Consider the following 14,766-nt stretch of genomic DNA (forward strand, 5'->3'; position numbering starts at 1 on the left):
TCTCTCTCTTCCCCTCCTGCAGCCAAGGCTCCACTGGAGCAAAGATGGCCCGGGAGCTGGGGATGGCTCCTTGGCCTCTACCCCAGGCACTAGAGTGGCTCTGGTCGCGGCAGAGCGATGCCCCAGAGGGGCAGAGCATCGCTCCCTGGTGGGCAGAGCATCGCCCCTGGTGGGCGTGCCAGGTGGATCCCGGTCGGGCGCATGCGGGAGTCTGTCTGACTCTCTCTCCCCGTTTCCAGCTTCAGAAAAAAAAAAAAAAGAAAAAAAAAGACAAGTACCATCAAAAATTAAACCAAAATTGAACATTACCTGTTCCTGTACATCCTCAAAGTCTGAGTTAAGCAACTCTATAAAAATGGGGACAGCCCCTGCTTCAATGACAATTTTGGTCTGCTGAGAGGTTCCGGAGGCAATGTTCGTTAGAGCCCAGGCAGCTTCAAACTGAAAGGGAGATTAAGTCATGACTGAGAGATCATTCCAGAGAGGGCAGCCATGCCTACCAGCTGGCTCAGCAATAAGCCTCTTGATCCTAACTAAAAAAAAAAAAAAATCGAAACACCAGGCTTTTCCTCTCCCCTTTAATGGTAGGAAGAAGTAGCCGCAATGACCTAACAGTGGGAAGCCAGAACTGGGTGTCAATGGTTCAGGTCTAGTCCTGCATCCGTGAGTCCATTAGCAAATCACTTTTTTATTTCCCAAGCTTCACTGTTTTCATTTCTGAAACCAGGATTAGAATGAGATAGATTTCTTAAAGTCCCTTTCTGCTGAGTTTCTAGTAAGTTCCAAAAGATTGACTTGCCGCCTATTTCTAAGAAGTGAAACCCTGAGAGGCTAAATGATCTGCCACAGGTCACCCAGGTAATGTGGAAGTGGACTAGAAACTCTAATTATATATAACTGAACAATTAATCTGTCATATTCTGGTATCTTTCCTTTGGGATTATTTTGGGGAAGAGACCTGGGCTCTCTTGAGGCCAAGACTTATGTGGCAACAAACTGATAGCTTTTTAAAAATGGTTCCTCATATTACTTGTCTATTTTCTGTGTCTATAGAAACATATAAGATGTGTCTATAAAAACATCTCACTGCAATTTCTTGGAATTAGGGCTTTCATCTGGTACCCCCTCCACCCCAGGTCTCACCTGTAATGTACAATTTTCTTTCCTCTTCAGAAACTCCACAAACCTATCCACCACTCCTGGAGTGTTGATAACTTCATCTATAGGAGGGCTAGGCTCTGGAAGAGGGAGAAAGGAAGCAGAGGAAAAGTCAGGATAGGCTTTGGCTGATGCATTCACTGGGGTCAACTCACCATCCTTCACAGATACTGAACCATCGTTATAAACATGCCCAAACCCCCTTTGGAGGAAGTGGTTTGAACAACAGTTGGTCATCTTTGAACTGTACGATACATCTGGGATGCTAAAGAGCAATGTCCATCCTAATTTAAGTATGCTCATCTTTGGTTTACTGAACCTAAGCAAGGAAGTAACAGTAGTTATCTAAGCAAGTAAGGAAGTAAGGGAGAAAAGAAAGCCCAAGAAATGAGCAATATCAGTGCTCCAAGGCAACACTCTATCTACTGTGCCACCGGTCAGGGCTTTTCCGTCAAATTTATACTAAGCATCAGCAACGTGCCAAACACAGTTCTAGTATTATGGATATAGTAGTGAACAAAACCAAAAGTCTCTACCCTTACAGAGCTTACATCCTACTAAGGACATTCTATTATGATAGAAGGTGTTAAGTATGATGAAAATAAAATAGGTAGAGCAGGATAAGAATGAAAATATTGAAGGTGGGGGACAGCCTGTTATTTTAAGTAGGATGTAAGGGTAGGTTTTATTGAGGAGGTAGGATCTGATCATAGAAGTGAGGGAGCTGTCACATAGAAATGTCAAGGAGAGGACCTCAGGCAGAGGAATAGCCAGTGCAAAGGTAAAAATGCACCTGGCTTGTAACACCAAAGCCAATAGGGCTGGAGCACAATGAATGAAGGGGAGGAGACTGATGAGGTCAAAGACAAGAAACAAGACACTAAATCATGTAAGAGTCTCTTTAGGGAGGACCAGGCTTTGTACCTTTGGAGAGCAGTTTCCGGAATTTCTGTGTGGTTGCTAACTGCAGGTCAGAGTCATCAGAAAAGAGCATCTCTACCATCTCTCTTGTGATCACACTCTCCTAGAACATAAAACAGGTTCAAGGCTTTGCAAACCAACACTAGAGCCAGATATGAGCACATAATCCTGCGTGGCATCCTGCTTTGTCAAGAATTGAGGGCAAGAGGACAGCATAACACACAGGCTTGGAGAAGGTGTTTGTTTAATCCATGGCTGCTTCAAGTTGGGACATTTGAAAATGATTCCTAATTTCTGAGGCAACTGATGGCTTCCCTTAGTTTCCTCAGGTGTCTCCATCAGAGATGAATCCTTGTTGACTCTTAAAGCTGACCAGTTACAAAAAGGCCCCTGGAAGAAAGGGCTTAGCACGGTTGTCAGCAAAACTACTGGATGAAGTGAACTGCCCAATTTCTGTTCTGTAGAAGCAGGTACTTCCCAGGCCTGCCTGAAGCCAGGGCCTTACCCCAGTGGTAGAGCTCACATAGGAGTCCATGAGGAGACTATCGAACATGGCAGCTTCTTCATTAATCATCTCCACATTTCTCCGTTTAAAAAGCTGCAAGTAGAGAGATGGTGGTCAGACTACTCACTGAGACAAAAACAAACAAAATAAAACAACAACAAAGAATGACCCAAACTTCTATTATGGCATAACTGTCAAGGAAATGCTAGCATAGTTGACAAAATGCCAAGTTTAATATTCTGACATAGGCCTGACCTGGTGGTGGCGCAGTGGATAGAGCGTCGGACTGGGATGCGGAAGGACCCAGGTTCGAGACCCCGAGGTCTCCAGCTTGAGCGCAGGCTTATCTGGTTTGAGCGAGGCTCACCAGCTTGGACCCAAGGTCGCTGGCTCAAGCAAGGGGTTGCTCGGTCTGCTGAAGGCCCGCGGTCAAGGCACATGTGAGAAAGCAATCAATGAACAACTAAGGTGTTGCAACGAAAAACTAATGATTGATGCTTCCCATCTCTCTCCGTTCCTGTCTGTCTGTCCCTGTCTGTCCCTCTCTCTGACTCACTCTCTGTCTCTATAAAATAAATAAATAAATAAAAATATTCTGACATAGAAAAATATTCAAAAGCTTTCTTTCTATTATATATAATTACTTGTATTTAATTTTGAGAGAGAGGGGGGAAGGGAGCAGGGAAAAAGGAGGGAGGGAGGGAGGGAAACATCAACTTGTTGTTCCACTTAGTTGGGCAGTCACTGATTGCTTCTCATATGTGCCCTGACTAGGGCTCGAACTGGCACCCTGGGGGTTGAGTCGGTGTCCCCAGGATCAAACCAGTGACATCAGTGCTCCAGGATATCACTTTATCCACTGTGCCACCAGCCAGGGCACTGTCTTCATTTTTTTTTTTTTTAATTATTTATTTATTTATTTTATTTATTCATTTTAGAGAGAAGAGAGGGAGGGGGAGAGAGAGAGGAGAGACAGGGGGGAGGAGCTGAAAGCATCAACTCCCATATGTGCCTTGACCAGGCAAGCCCAGGGTTTCGAACCGGCGACCCCAGCATTTCCAGGTCGACGCTTTATCCACTGCACCACCACAGGTCAGGCTGTCTTCATTTTTTTAAGGGAACATTTTTATAAGCAAAAAAGTCTCTTATTTTTAAACATTAGTTTTTTTAATGTCTGACCAGGCAGTGGCACCATGGATATGGATATAGTGTTGGCCTGGAATGCTGAGAACCCAGGTTTGAAACCCAAGGTCACCAGCTTGAGCGTGGGCTCACCAGTTTTAGCACAGGGCTGCTGATTTGAGCGTGGGATCACAGACATAACGCCATGGTCACTGGCTTGAGCAAGGGCTCACTGGCTCAGCTGGAGTCCCTCAATCAAGGTACGTATGAGAAGGCAATCAATGAACAACTAAAGTGCCACAAGTATGAGCTGATGCATCTCATTTCTCTCCCTTCCTGTCTCTCTCTCCCTCACTAAGAAAAAGAAAAATTAACTAAATAAATAAAATTGATGTTAGAGAAATAGGAAGGAGGAGAGAGGGAGGGAGTAAGAGAGAAACACGATGTGTTGCTCCATCCATCTACGCATTCACTGGTTGATTCTTGTATGTGCCCTGACCTGGGATAAAACCCACAACCTTGGTGCATTGGGACAATGTTCTTTTTTTTTTTTTTTTAATATTTTTTTAAAATTTATTTTATTTTATTTATTCATTTCTAGAAAGGAGAGAGAGGGAGAGGAGAGAGAGACAGAGAGAGAGAAGGGGGGAGGAGCAGGAAGCATCAACTCCCATATGTGCCTTGACCAGGCAAGCCCAGGGTTTCGAACCGGCAACCTCAGCATTTCCAGGTCGACGCTTTATCCACTGCGCCACCACAGGTCAGGCTGGGACAATGTTCTAACCAACTTGAGCTATTGGGCCAGGGTAGGCAAAAAAATCTTTAAAAATTTTAATGCCCTTTATACAAAAGGTGATGAATATAAAAGGCTCTGAAGTACAGAAATAATGGTAAAGCAAGAGGGTAGGCAAAGGCAGGTTAGGTGACTGCACGAGTGTCTGGGCAAGGCACCAATTTAGTGGGTATATGGCAGAGTGATGAGGCATTAATATACTCTTAGTGCTAGGAAGACTTACAAAGAATGGGCCCAGAAAATAGAAATAAGGCAGCCAAGAAGAGCTAACAAATCTCTTTTTTAATTATTTTTTTATTAAGTGAGAGGCAGGGAGGCAGAGACAGATTCCCTCATGCGCCCTGACTGAGATCCACCCAGCAAGCCCCCTACTGGGTGATGCTCTGCCCATCTGGGGTTGCTGCTCTGTTGCTCAGCAACTGAGCTATTTTAGCACCTGAGGCCATCCTCAGTGCCCCAAGCCAACTTGTTCAAACCATTTGATCTATGGCTGTAGGAGAGGAGAGAGAGAGAGAGAGAGAGAGAGAGAGAGAGAGAGAGAGAGAAGGGGAAGGGGTAGAGAAGCAGATGGCTGCTTCTCCTGTGTGCCCTGACCAGAAATTGAACCCAGGACTCCCACATGCCAGGCTGATGCTCTACTGCAGAGCCAACCAGCCAGGGTTGCTAATGAACCTCTTAAAGGTCCAGGCTTGAAGCTGGGCCTTGAAGGCCAAGCCTAACACTGGCTATAGGGTAAAAAAGAAGGCAACAAGGGGCTAGAACTAGAATGTTATATTAAAGACAATAATGATGTCTAAGTTGTTCTAAATTATGGAAAAAGAATAAGGGATTGCTTTTCTTTGTTCTCAAAGCTTCCAACATTTCTTTACAACTAAGGAAACTATCGAACATGGCAGCTTAGTTTCCTTCCTAAAGGGAAGGTGACAGGGGAAGGCAGAGGCCAACTGCAAACAGTATGTTGAAGAATACTCTGGTGAACCCACTTGTTGCTCCCGCTTCTGCTTCCGAAGCTGAATACCCTCTTCCTCTCTTCTTCGCCTCATTTCCTCAGGGTTTAGGGCATTATTCTTATAGCTCTTCATTCGGTAATTGTCTTTCCCTGGGCTCGCCATGGTCTCTAGAAGAGAAGATAAAACACATTTGTAAAGGCTCTTAAGAAGACAGCATTTCCTGTTTACTGGGCTCTGTCTCCACTAACACTCCCCACTCAGGGAGACCACAGATTCTCAAGGAGGCCTAATAATCTCAGTAACTGCACCTGACATCTCTAATACCACCAACACTCAGTTTCCTTTAATAATAATAAGCTGGTTAAATAAGTGTAATTATAGCAATTGATAAAAGTGTAGTAGTTAAAGGTGTAGGCCCTGGAGCTAGATTGTGTGGGTTTAGATTTTGACTCTTCTACTTCTTAACTGTGCAAACCTCCAATAAGTTGCTTTAACCTCTTTGCTTCAGGATCTCATCTTTAAAATAGGGACATAATAATTTCTACTTCACAGAGCTGTTAGAAAAATTAAATAGGTTAATGCACATGAAGTACTTTTTAGAACAATGCTCGGCATATGGTAAATGCTCATAAGTTACAATCACCTTCATGATGAGAGAAAACAGTTATATGACTTGCCCAACAAATTCAAATATATTTAATCTAGCCAGTGAAATAATTATAGTATATAAAATTCAGTAGAATGCCATGTATCTTTTTTAAATGACCCATATGCTCTCTATCCATTTTTTAAATTAAAAATTTTTTAATTAATCTGTAATATTTGATACATACAAAGACAATGTTGTTACCAAGCAAAATTAACAATGAGAATCTGTAAACCCACCACCAAATCTAAGAACTAGAACACTATCAATATGCCTGTATCTAGTTTTGAACTCTTCCTCCAGCTCTACTCCAACTCCAGCCAAAAGAAAACTACTATCTTGAATTGTCATCTTTTTGTTTTTATTTTATCTTGAGGCCTGACCTGTGGTGGAGCAGTGGATAAAGCATTGACCTGGAATGCTGCGGTCACTGGTTTGAAACCCAGGGCTTGCCTGGTCAAGGCACATGTGGGAGTTGATGCTTCCTGCTCCTTTCCCCCTTCTCTCTCTCTCTCCTCTCTAAAATGAATAAATAATTAAAAAATGTATATTTTTTATCTTGAGAGAGAGACAGGAAGGGAGAGAGATGAGAAGTATCAACTTGTGGTTGCACCACTTTAGTTATTCATTGATTGCTTCTCATATGCCACTTGACTGGGGCTCAAGCTGAGCCAGTGACCCCTTGCTCAGGCCAGTGACCTCAGGGTTTCAAACCTGGGTCCCTCAGCATCCCAGGTCGATGCTCTACCCACTGCGCCACCACCTAGTCAGGCCTAGAATTTTTTTAATAGTGAGTGAGTAGTGGTGAAGAATACATGTACTACCAGAACAGTTTAGTGCCACTGTCTTGATCTGTGCTGAGGCACCAACAGTTTTACCCACCATCGCTTTTGCAACATCAGTACAAATGTCAATGCAGGTAAATAACACCTTAAATTTTTTCTTGGCTTTATTGAGATATAATTGACATATAACATATACATTTAAATTGTACAAAGTGATGATTTGATATATGTCTATACTGCAAGATGATTACCACAGTAAGGTTAGTTAATATATCCATCACCTCACACAGTTATCTTTTAGTCTCTTAGCAACTTTAAAGTATATAATATTAACTATAGATACCACGCTGTACATCAGATCCCCAGAACTTATTCACCTAACAACTAAAAATTTATACCCTTTGACCACCATCCAATTCTCCTATCCTGTCCCTGACAACCATCAATCTACTACTCTGTTTCTATGAGTTAGGCTTTATTGTATTACACATTAAAATGTACATTTGACCCCTGAACAACATGGGTTTAAATGGTGTGGGTCTACCAATACAGATTATTAAAAAAAATAAATCCGCATATTTTAAAAAATCTGTAATAATGGACCTGTGCAGTGTTGTTCAAAGGTCAATTATATTTGCATGTCATTCATTGTCTGACTTATTTCACTTAACATAATGCCCTCAAGATTCATCCACATTGTAATTACATTTTAGTGATTTCATTTTAATTTTTATTATTATTATTATTTTTTTTTTTTAGGTGAGAGAAGGGGAGATAGTAAAGCATGTGCCCCACCAGGATCCACTCAGCAACCTCATTCAAAGCTGATGCTCAAGTGCTGAGCTATTTTTAGTGCCTGAGGATGATGTGCTCCAAGGGAGCTGTCCTCACTGCCTTGGGCAACACTTGAACCAATCGAGCCGCTGGCTGTAGGAAGGGAAGATGGAGAGAAGGGGAAGAAGCAGATGGGCACTTCTCCTGTGTACCCTGACCAGGAAATCAAACCCAGGTCGTTCATACACTGGGCCAGTGCTCTATGCACTGAGCCACCAGCCAAGTGCTCACTCTCTGAAATCAATAAATAAAATATTTTTTTAAATAAATGTCTTGTTTATTGATTTTACAGAGAGCGGAGGTGGGGAAGCAAGAAGTATCAATTCATAGTTGCTTCATTTTAGCTGTTTATTGCTTGCTTATTGCTTCTTGTATGTGCCTTGACCGGTAAGTCCAGGGTTTCGAACCAGTGACCTTAGCATTCCAGGTCAATGCTCTACCTGCGCCACCACAGGTCAGGTTTAAAAAATAAAATCTTAAAAAAAAATTATCAACTGGCTCAAATGTGCAACTCCAGTTTAAGAAATAGATAGATGGATGGATAGATAAAGTAAATTTTTAAAAAGGCCCTAACCAGGTGGTGGCGCAGTGGATAGAGCGTCGGACTGGGATGCAGAGGACCGAGGTTTGAGACCCTGAGGTCGCCAGCTTGAGTGCAGGCTCATCTGGCTTGAGCAAAGCTCACCGGCTTGGACCCAAGGTTGCTGGCTTGAGCAAGGGGTTACTCGGTCTGCTGAAGGCCCGCGGTCAAGGCACATATGAGAAAGAAATCAATGAACAACTAAGGAGTCCCAACGCAAAACTGATGATTGATGCTTCCATCTCTCTCCGTTCCTGTCTGTCTGTCCCTATCTACCCCTCTCTCTGTCCCTGTAAAAAAAAAAAAAAATTATCAACTGGCTCAAATGTGCAACTCCAGTTTAAGAAATAGATAGATAGATAGATAGATAGATAAAGTAAATTTAAAAAACGGCCCTGACCAGGCGGTGGCGCAGTGGATAGAGCATTGGACTGGGATGCAGAGGGCTCAGGTTTGAGATCCAGAGATCGCCAGCTTGAGCGCGGGCTCATCTGGTTTGAGCAAAGCTTACCAGATTGGACCCAAGATCACTGGCTCGAGCAAGGGGTTACTTGGTCTGCTGAAGGCCCGTGGTCAAGGCACATACGAGAAAGCAATCAATGAACAACTAAGGTGTTGCAACGCGCAACGAAAAACTGATGATTGATGCTTATCTCTTTCTGTTCCTGTCCGTCTGTCCCTGTCTATTCCTCTCTGACTCTCTCTCTCTCTGTCTCTCTAAAAAAAAGAAAGGCCCTGTCCAGATAGCTCAGTTGGTTAGTGTCAACCAGAAGTGCAGATATTAACAGTTCAATCCCCAGTCATGGCACATACAGGAACAGAGGTATGTTCCTGTCATGCGCGCGCGCTCTCTTTTTCTCTCCCCTTCCTCTCTATCTTAAATTAATAAATAAAATTTAAAAATAAATAAAAAGAAAGAGGGAGGAAGGAAGGAAGAAGGGAGGAAGGAAGGGGGGGAGAGGAAAAAGGAAAAAAATCTCCCAAGGTAAGAATTGGGCTGGTTCTTCAAGCAGGAGGATATCCACCTTAGGGGTGGGAATAGAATAAATGTGAGGGGAAAAAACTAGTCTATTAAGAGAATTGCAGTGAAAGAGAAATGAAAATAAAAGTTGAGAAAAGAGCTGAATCCTTGAGCTAGAGACCTGAGGAAATGAAGCTTCAGAGACGGTGCTTCTGGCCATTCTGGAAAGTAGCTTGGCAAACCAGTAACAGCAGTTGGGTCTTAGAATATGTGAGTCTCCATACCCACTTGGCAAAACCCAAGTGGATTTATTGTTAAATAAAATAAACAATAAAAACCCGGGGTCGATTCCCGGCCAGGGCACACGGGAGAAGCGCCCATTTGCTTCTCCACCCCTCTGCCGCGCTTTCCTCTCTGTCTCTCTCTTCCCCTCCCGCAGCCAACGCTCCATTGGAGCAAAGATGGCCTGGGCGCTGGGGATGGCTCTGTGGCCTCTGCCTCAGGCGCTAGAGTGGCTCTGGTCGCAATATGGCGATGCCCAGGATGGGCAGAGCATCGCTCCCTGGTGGGCAGAGCATCACCCCATGGTGGGCGTGCCGGGTGGATCCCGGTCGGGCGCATGTGGGAGTCTGTCTGACTGTCTCTCCCTGTTTCCAGCTTCAGAAAAATGAAAATAAATAAATAAATAAATAAACAATAAAAGTCCCAGGGGCCTGACCTGTGGTGGCGCAGTGGATAAAGCGTTGACCTGGAAATGCTGAGGTCGCCGGTTCGAAACCCTGGGCTTGCCTGGTCAAGGCACATATGGGAGTTGATGCTTCCAGCTCCTCCCCCATTCTCTCTCTCTCTGTCTCTCTCTCCTCTCTGTCTCTCTCTCCTCTCTGTCTCTCTCTCCTCTCTAAAAAAATAAATAAAAAAAAATAAATAAATAAAAGTCCCAGGGGACTACAGTAGCCTCCTTTTGGGGCCCTAATTACCCCTGGACCTTAACAGGCACAGGACAGATTCCTGAAGTCAGCACAGTAGACTGCTGTCACCCATTACCTGATAGATGGCTTTTCATGACTCTGAGCCTGGGCTACTCACAGGTCTGTCCTCTCCTTCCAGCAGAGCTGCTAGTGAAGCTGGAAGGAGAACCAGGCTGTGCTTTTTTAGTCACCATGGTGACAAGAAACTATCACAACTATCTGCTTATGACTTCACTAGAGAAGCCAGGCAGGGGAAGGGTAGATTGAAAGGGGAACATCTGCAGAAGCATATCTGGAATCAGCAACCAAAGGAAGCTGGACTCATGTGGGTTTTTCTGTTTGTTTTGTTTTTGTTTTTTGTTTTTTACAGAGACAGAGAGAGTCAAAGAGAGGGACAGACAGGGACAAACAGGAACTGAGAGAGATGAGAAGCATCAATCATTAGATTTTCGTTGTGACACCTTAGCTGTTCACTGATTGCTTTCTCATATGTGCCTTGACCATGGGGCTGCAGCAGACTGAGTAACCCCTTGCTCAAACCAGATGAGTCCATGCTTAAACTGGCGACCTCAGGGTCTCGAACCTGGGTCCTCTGCATCCCAGTCCGACGCTCTATCCACTGCGCCACCGCCTGGTCAGGCTGGACTCGTGTTTAAAGACTAGCAGGCAAGGGGCTTTTTTCATCACATACTCCCTTGGTCCTCAGAGCAGGAGCAGTCCTCTCCCTAAGTCAGGGGTTGGGAACCTTTCTGGCTGAGAGAGCCATGAACGCCACATATTTTAAAATGTAATTCCGTGAGAGCCATAGAACGACCTGTGTATGTTACGCATTATCCACTAAAAATTTGGATAACTGTGATTGGCTTCAGCCACCCGCAACCATGAACATGAGCGGTAGGAAATGAATGGATTGTAATACATGAGAATGTTTTATATATTTTATTTAGTTATATTTATTTTTTTTACAGACACACAGAAAGAGTCAGAGAAAGGGATAGACAGGAACAGAGACAGGAACAGAGAGATGGGAAGCATCAATCATTAGTTTTTCATTGAGCGCTGCAACACCTTAGTTGTTCATTGATTGCTTTCTCTTATGTACCTTGACTGCGGGCCTTCAGCAGACCGAGTAACCCCTTGCTCGAGCCAGGGACCTTGGGCTCAAGCTGGTGAGCTTTTGCTCAAACCAGATGAATCCGCACTCAAGCTGGCGACCTCAGGGTCTCGAACCTAGGTCTTCTGCATCCCAGTCCGCCGCTCTATCCACTGCGCCACCGCCTGGTCAGGCAAGAGTGTTTTATATTTTTAACATTATTTTTTTATTTTATTTTTTTTTGTATTTTTCTGAAGCTGGAAACGGGGAGAGACAGACAGACTCCCGCATGCGCCCAACCGGGATCCACCCAGCACGCCCACCAGGGGCGACGCTCTGCCCACCAGGGGGCGATGCTCTGCCCATCTGGTTGCAACCAGAGCCACTCTAGCGCCTGGGGCAGAGGCCAAGGAGCCATCCCCAGTGCCCGGGCCATCTTTGCTCCAATGGAGCCTCGGCTGCGGGAGGGGAAGAGAGAGAGACAGAGAGGAAGGAGAGGGGGAGGGGTGGAGAAGCAGATGGGCGCTTCTCCCGTGTGCCCTGGCCGGGAATCGAACCCGAGACTTCTGCACGCCAGGCCGACGCTCTACCACTGAGCCAACCGGCCAGGGCCATTATTATTATTTTTTATTAATGATTTGTCTGCGAGCCAGATGCAGCCATCAAAAGAGCCACATCTGGCTCGCAGGCCATAGGTTCCAGACCCCTGCCCTAAGTGATCTCCCTTAGCTTCAACCTCCACTTTTACACCAAGTACCAAATCCCTTTGGTCTCAACCTCCTGTCCAAAAGTGCATTTGCAAATGCCTACTGGCTATTTCCACCTCACTTTCTCCTTAAACCAGTTTCTTCTATCTTGGCTAGTCTAGAGTTAATGCCATTACCACTCACATGGTCTTAGAGTCAGCCATAAACTTTCTCCTCCTCAAAGACAACAGGTTGGTAAACTGATTTTTACTTGTGCCGGAGATTCTCTCCTTAACCAAACTGTATCTAGGCTCCTCTGGGCCCTTTCTCAACTAGGTCTCAACTCTGGCCCTATAAATACTTGAACAACACGCCTGACCTATGGTGGCTCAGTGGATCAAATGTTAACCTGGAATGTTGAGGTTCAAAACCCCAGGCTCGCCCAGTCATGGCACATACAAGAAGCAATCAATGAACTAAAATAAAATGAAGCCACTATGAGTTGATATTTCTCACTTACCCCTCCACTGTAACATCAATAAATAAAATCTTTAAAAAAAAAATCTTAACAACAACAAGGACTTGAACAAAACACTAACATAGTTTTTAATAGCTCCAAGTCACATCACTAGAATGACCCTATTGTTTCGGCCAACACCTGAAAATAGGGTGTCAGTCTCCCAGGTTCTGCGGGAGGTAGGAGCCTAACTTTAGTAAGTACAAGTTAGCAAACCCAGCTAGGTTTCACATGGACCAAACCCCTTCCTCAAATTTTGTAATTTTTCACTGCTCTGACTCCACTGAGCCCTCTTTTACCCTCCCACTCTCCATTCCCTCATTCTTCCTTTAAAACGCCTACTTAGCCTGACCTTTGGTGGCACAGTGGGTAAAGAAAGCCTCGACCTGGAATGCTGAGGTCGCCGGTTCAAAACCCCAGGCTTTCCTGGTAAAGGCACATATGGGAGTTGATGCTTTCTCCTCCTTCCCCTTTCTCTGTCTCTGTCTCTCTCTCTCTTAAATGAATAAATAAAATACAAAAAACAAACAAAAAAACACACGCCTACTTACCTTTGTATAAAGTGAAGTTGAGCCTGACCAGAAGTTGCACAGTGGATAGAGCGTCAACCTGGGATGCTGAGTTCTCAGGTTTGAAACCCCAAGGTCGCCAGCTTGAGTGTGGGATCAACATGATCCCAAGGTGGTTGGCCTGAGCCCAAAGGTCACTGGCTTGAGCAAGGGGTCAATGGCTCAGCTTGAGCCCCTTGGTCAAGGCACATATGAGAAGCAATCAATGAACTAAAGTGACACAGCTATGAGTTGATGCTTCTTCTCATCTCTCTCCCTTCCTGTCTCTCTCAAAAAATAAATAAATAAAATTGAAGTTGAGTTCAGTTCACTTTAAGTAGTGTCCAGCTTTCTCTTTGACACTTGCTACCCCAAAGTGATCCTTATTGACAACCTCCAATGACACAGTTTTAGTTCACACTCATTATCTCTCATTACAAGACCACTAAATCCCTGAGAGCAAGAATCGTTGAGTCTACAACACACGTATGCTCTCAATGTCCCATTGAACATTTTAAACTTCAGTTTTCCAAAGGACCTGAAGTAGTTTACAATAAATCCAACAAAATAAAAATACAAAAACAAAAATCTGGAATAGGAATAGACAAATTTATATAGAAAATAGGGGAAGATGAATGAAGAAAAGCAGGACCCAAAGAATCATTTAATTATTAAAACTGAGTTGCATCTTGACATGTCTACCTGACAGCCAAGATAAAGCAACATGAGTGAGCACTCACATAATTCTCACTGTCCATGATGGTGTCCTTTGAAACACAAGAATTTTATATATATTTTTAATTAATTTATTTATTTATTCATTTTTTTTAGAGAGGAGAGGGAGAGACAGAGAAAGAGGAGAGAAGGAGCTGGAAGCATCAACTCCCATATGTGCCTTGACCGGGCAAGCCCAGGGTTTCGAACCGGCAACCTCAGCATTTCCAGGTCGACGCTTTATCCACTGCGCCACCACAGGTCAGGCCAAGAATTTTATATTTTGACTAAGTCCAAATTATCTTTTTTTTGGGTTGCTGGTGCTTTTGCTGTCTTATATTTTATCTTAATCTAAGGATATAAAGATTTACTCCTATTTTTTTAAAATTGATTTTAGAGAGAGAAAAAGGGGGGAGGAGGGAGAGAAGGAGAGAGGAAGGGAGAGAGAGAGAGAGAGAGAGAGAGAGAGAGAGAGAGAAACATTATATATGTTCCTGAATGTATCCTGACTGGGGATCAAACTTGTAACTTCTGTGCTTTGAGACAATGCTCTAACCAACTGAACTATCCAGCCAGGGCTCCTATGTTTTCTTTTTTTTTTTCTTTTTTTCATTTTTCTGAAGCTGGAAACGGGGAGAGACAGTCAGACAGACTCCCGCATGCGCCCGACCGGGATCCACCCGGCACGCCCACCAGGGGCGACGCTCTGCCCACCAGGGGGCGATGCTCTGCCCATCCTGGGCGTCGCCATGTTGCGACCAGAGCCACTCTAGCGCCTGAGGCAGAGGCCACAGAGCCATCCCCAGCGCCCGGGCCATCTTTGCTCCAATGGAGCCTTGGCTGCAGGAGGGGAAGAGAGAGACAGAGAGGAAAGCGCGGCGGAGGGGTGGAGAAGCAAATGGGCGCTTCTCCCGTGTGCCCTGGCCGGGAATCGAACCCGGGTCCTCCGCACGCTAGGCCGACGCTCTACCGCTGAGCCAACCGG

At 44.6% G+C, this 14,766-nt stretch overlaps 1 protein-coding gene across 3 annotated transcripts in view; it reads right to left on the bottom strand.

Annotated features, from left to right (window-relative positions):
* Nucleotides 1–14,766, bottom strand: part of KPNA6 (karyopherin subunit alpha 6) — a 57,042-nt gene that overhangs the window by 17,989 nt on the left and 24,287 nt on the right. The window contains exons 2-7 of one of the 3 annotated variants that reach the window (XM_066269806.1): nucleotides 6,844–6,858; nucleotides 5,483–5,616; nucleotides 2,585–2,677; nucleotides 2,083–2,182; nucleotides 1,144–1,238; nucleotides 310–441 (exon numbers count right to left, since the gene is read on the bottom strand). In XM_066269806.1, the coding sequence (XP_066125903.1) occupies nucleotides 310–441; nucleotides 1,144–1,238; nucleotides 2,083–2,182; nucleotides 2,585–2,677; nucleotides 5,483–5,616; nucleotides 6,844–6,858 (569 nt within the window). Of the gene's footprint in view, nucleotides 1–309; nucleotides 442–1,143; nucleotides 1,239–2,082; nucleotides 2,183–2,584; nucleotides 2,678–5,482; nucleotides 5,617–6,843; nucleotides 6,859–9,973; nucleotides 10,100–14,766 lie in introns of those variants that run through there. The other 2 variants (XM_066269804.1, XM_066269805.1) reach the window with 2 other exon arrangements.

Source organism: Saccopteryx bilineata, chromosome 3 (assembly GCF_036850765.1).
Source record: "Saccopteryx bilineata isolate mSacBil1 chromosome 3, mSacBil1_pri_phased_curated, whole genome shotgun sequence".
Lineage (NCBI taxonomy): Eukaryota > Metazoa > Chordata > Mammalia > Chiroptera > Emballonuridae > Saccopteryx > Saccopteryx bilineata.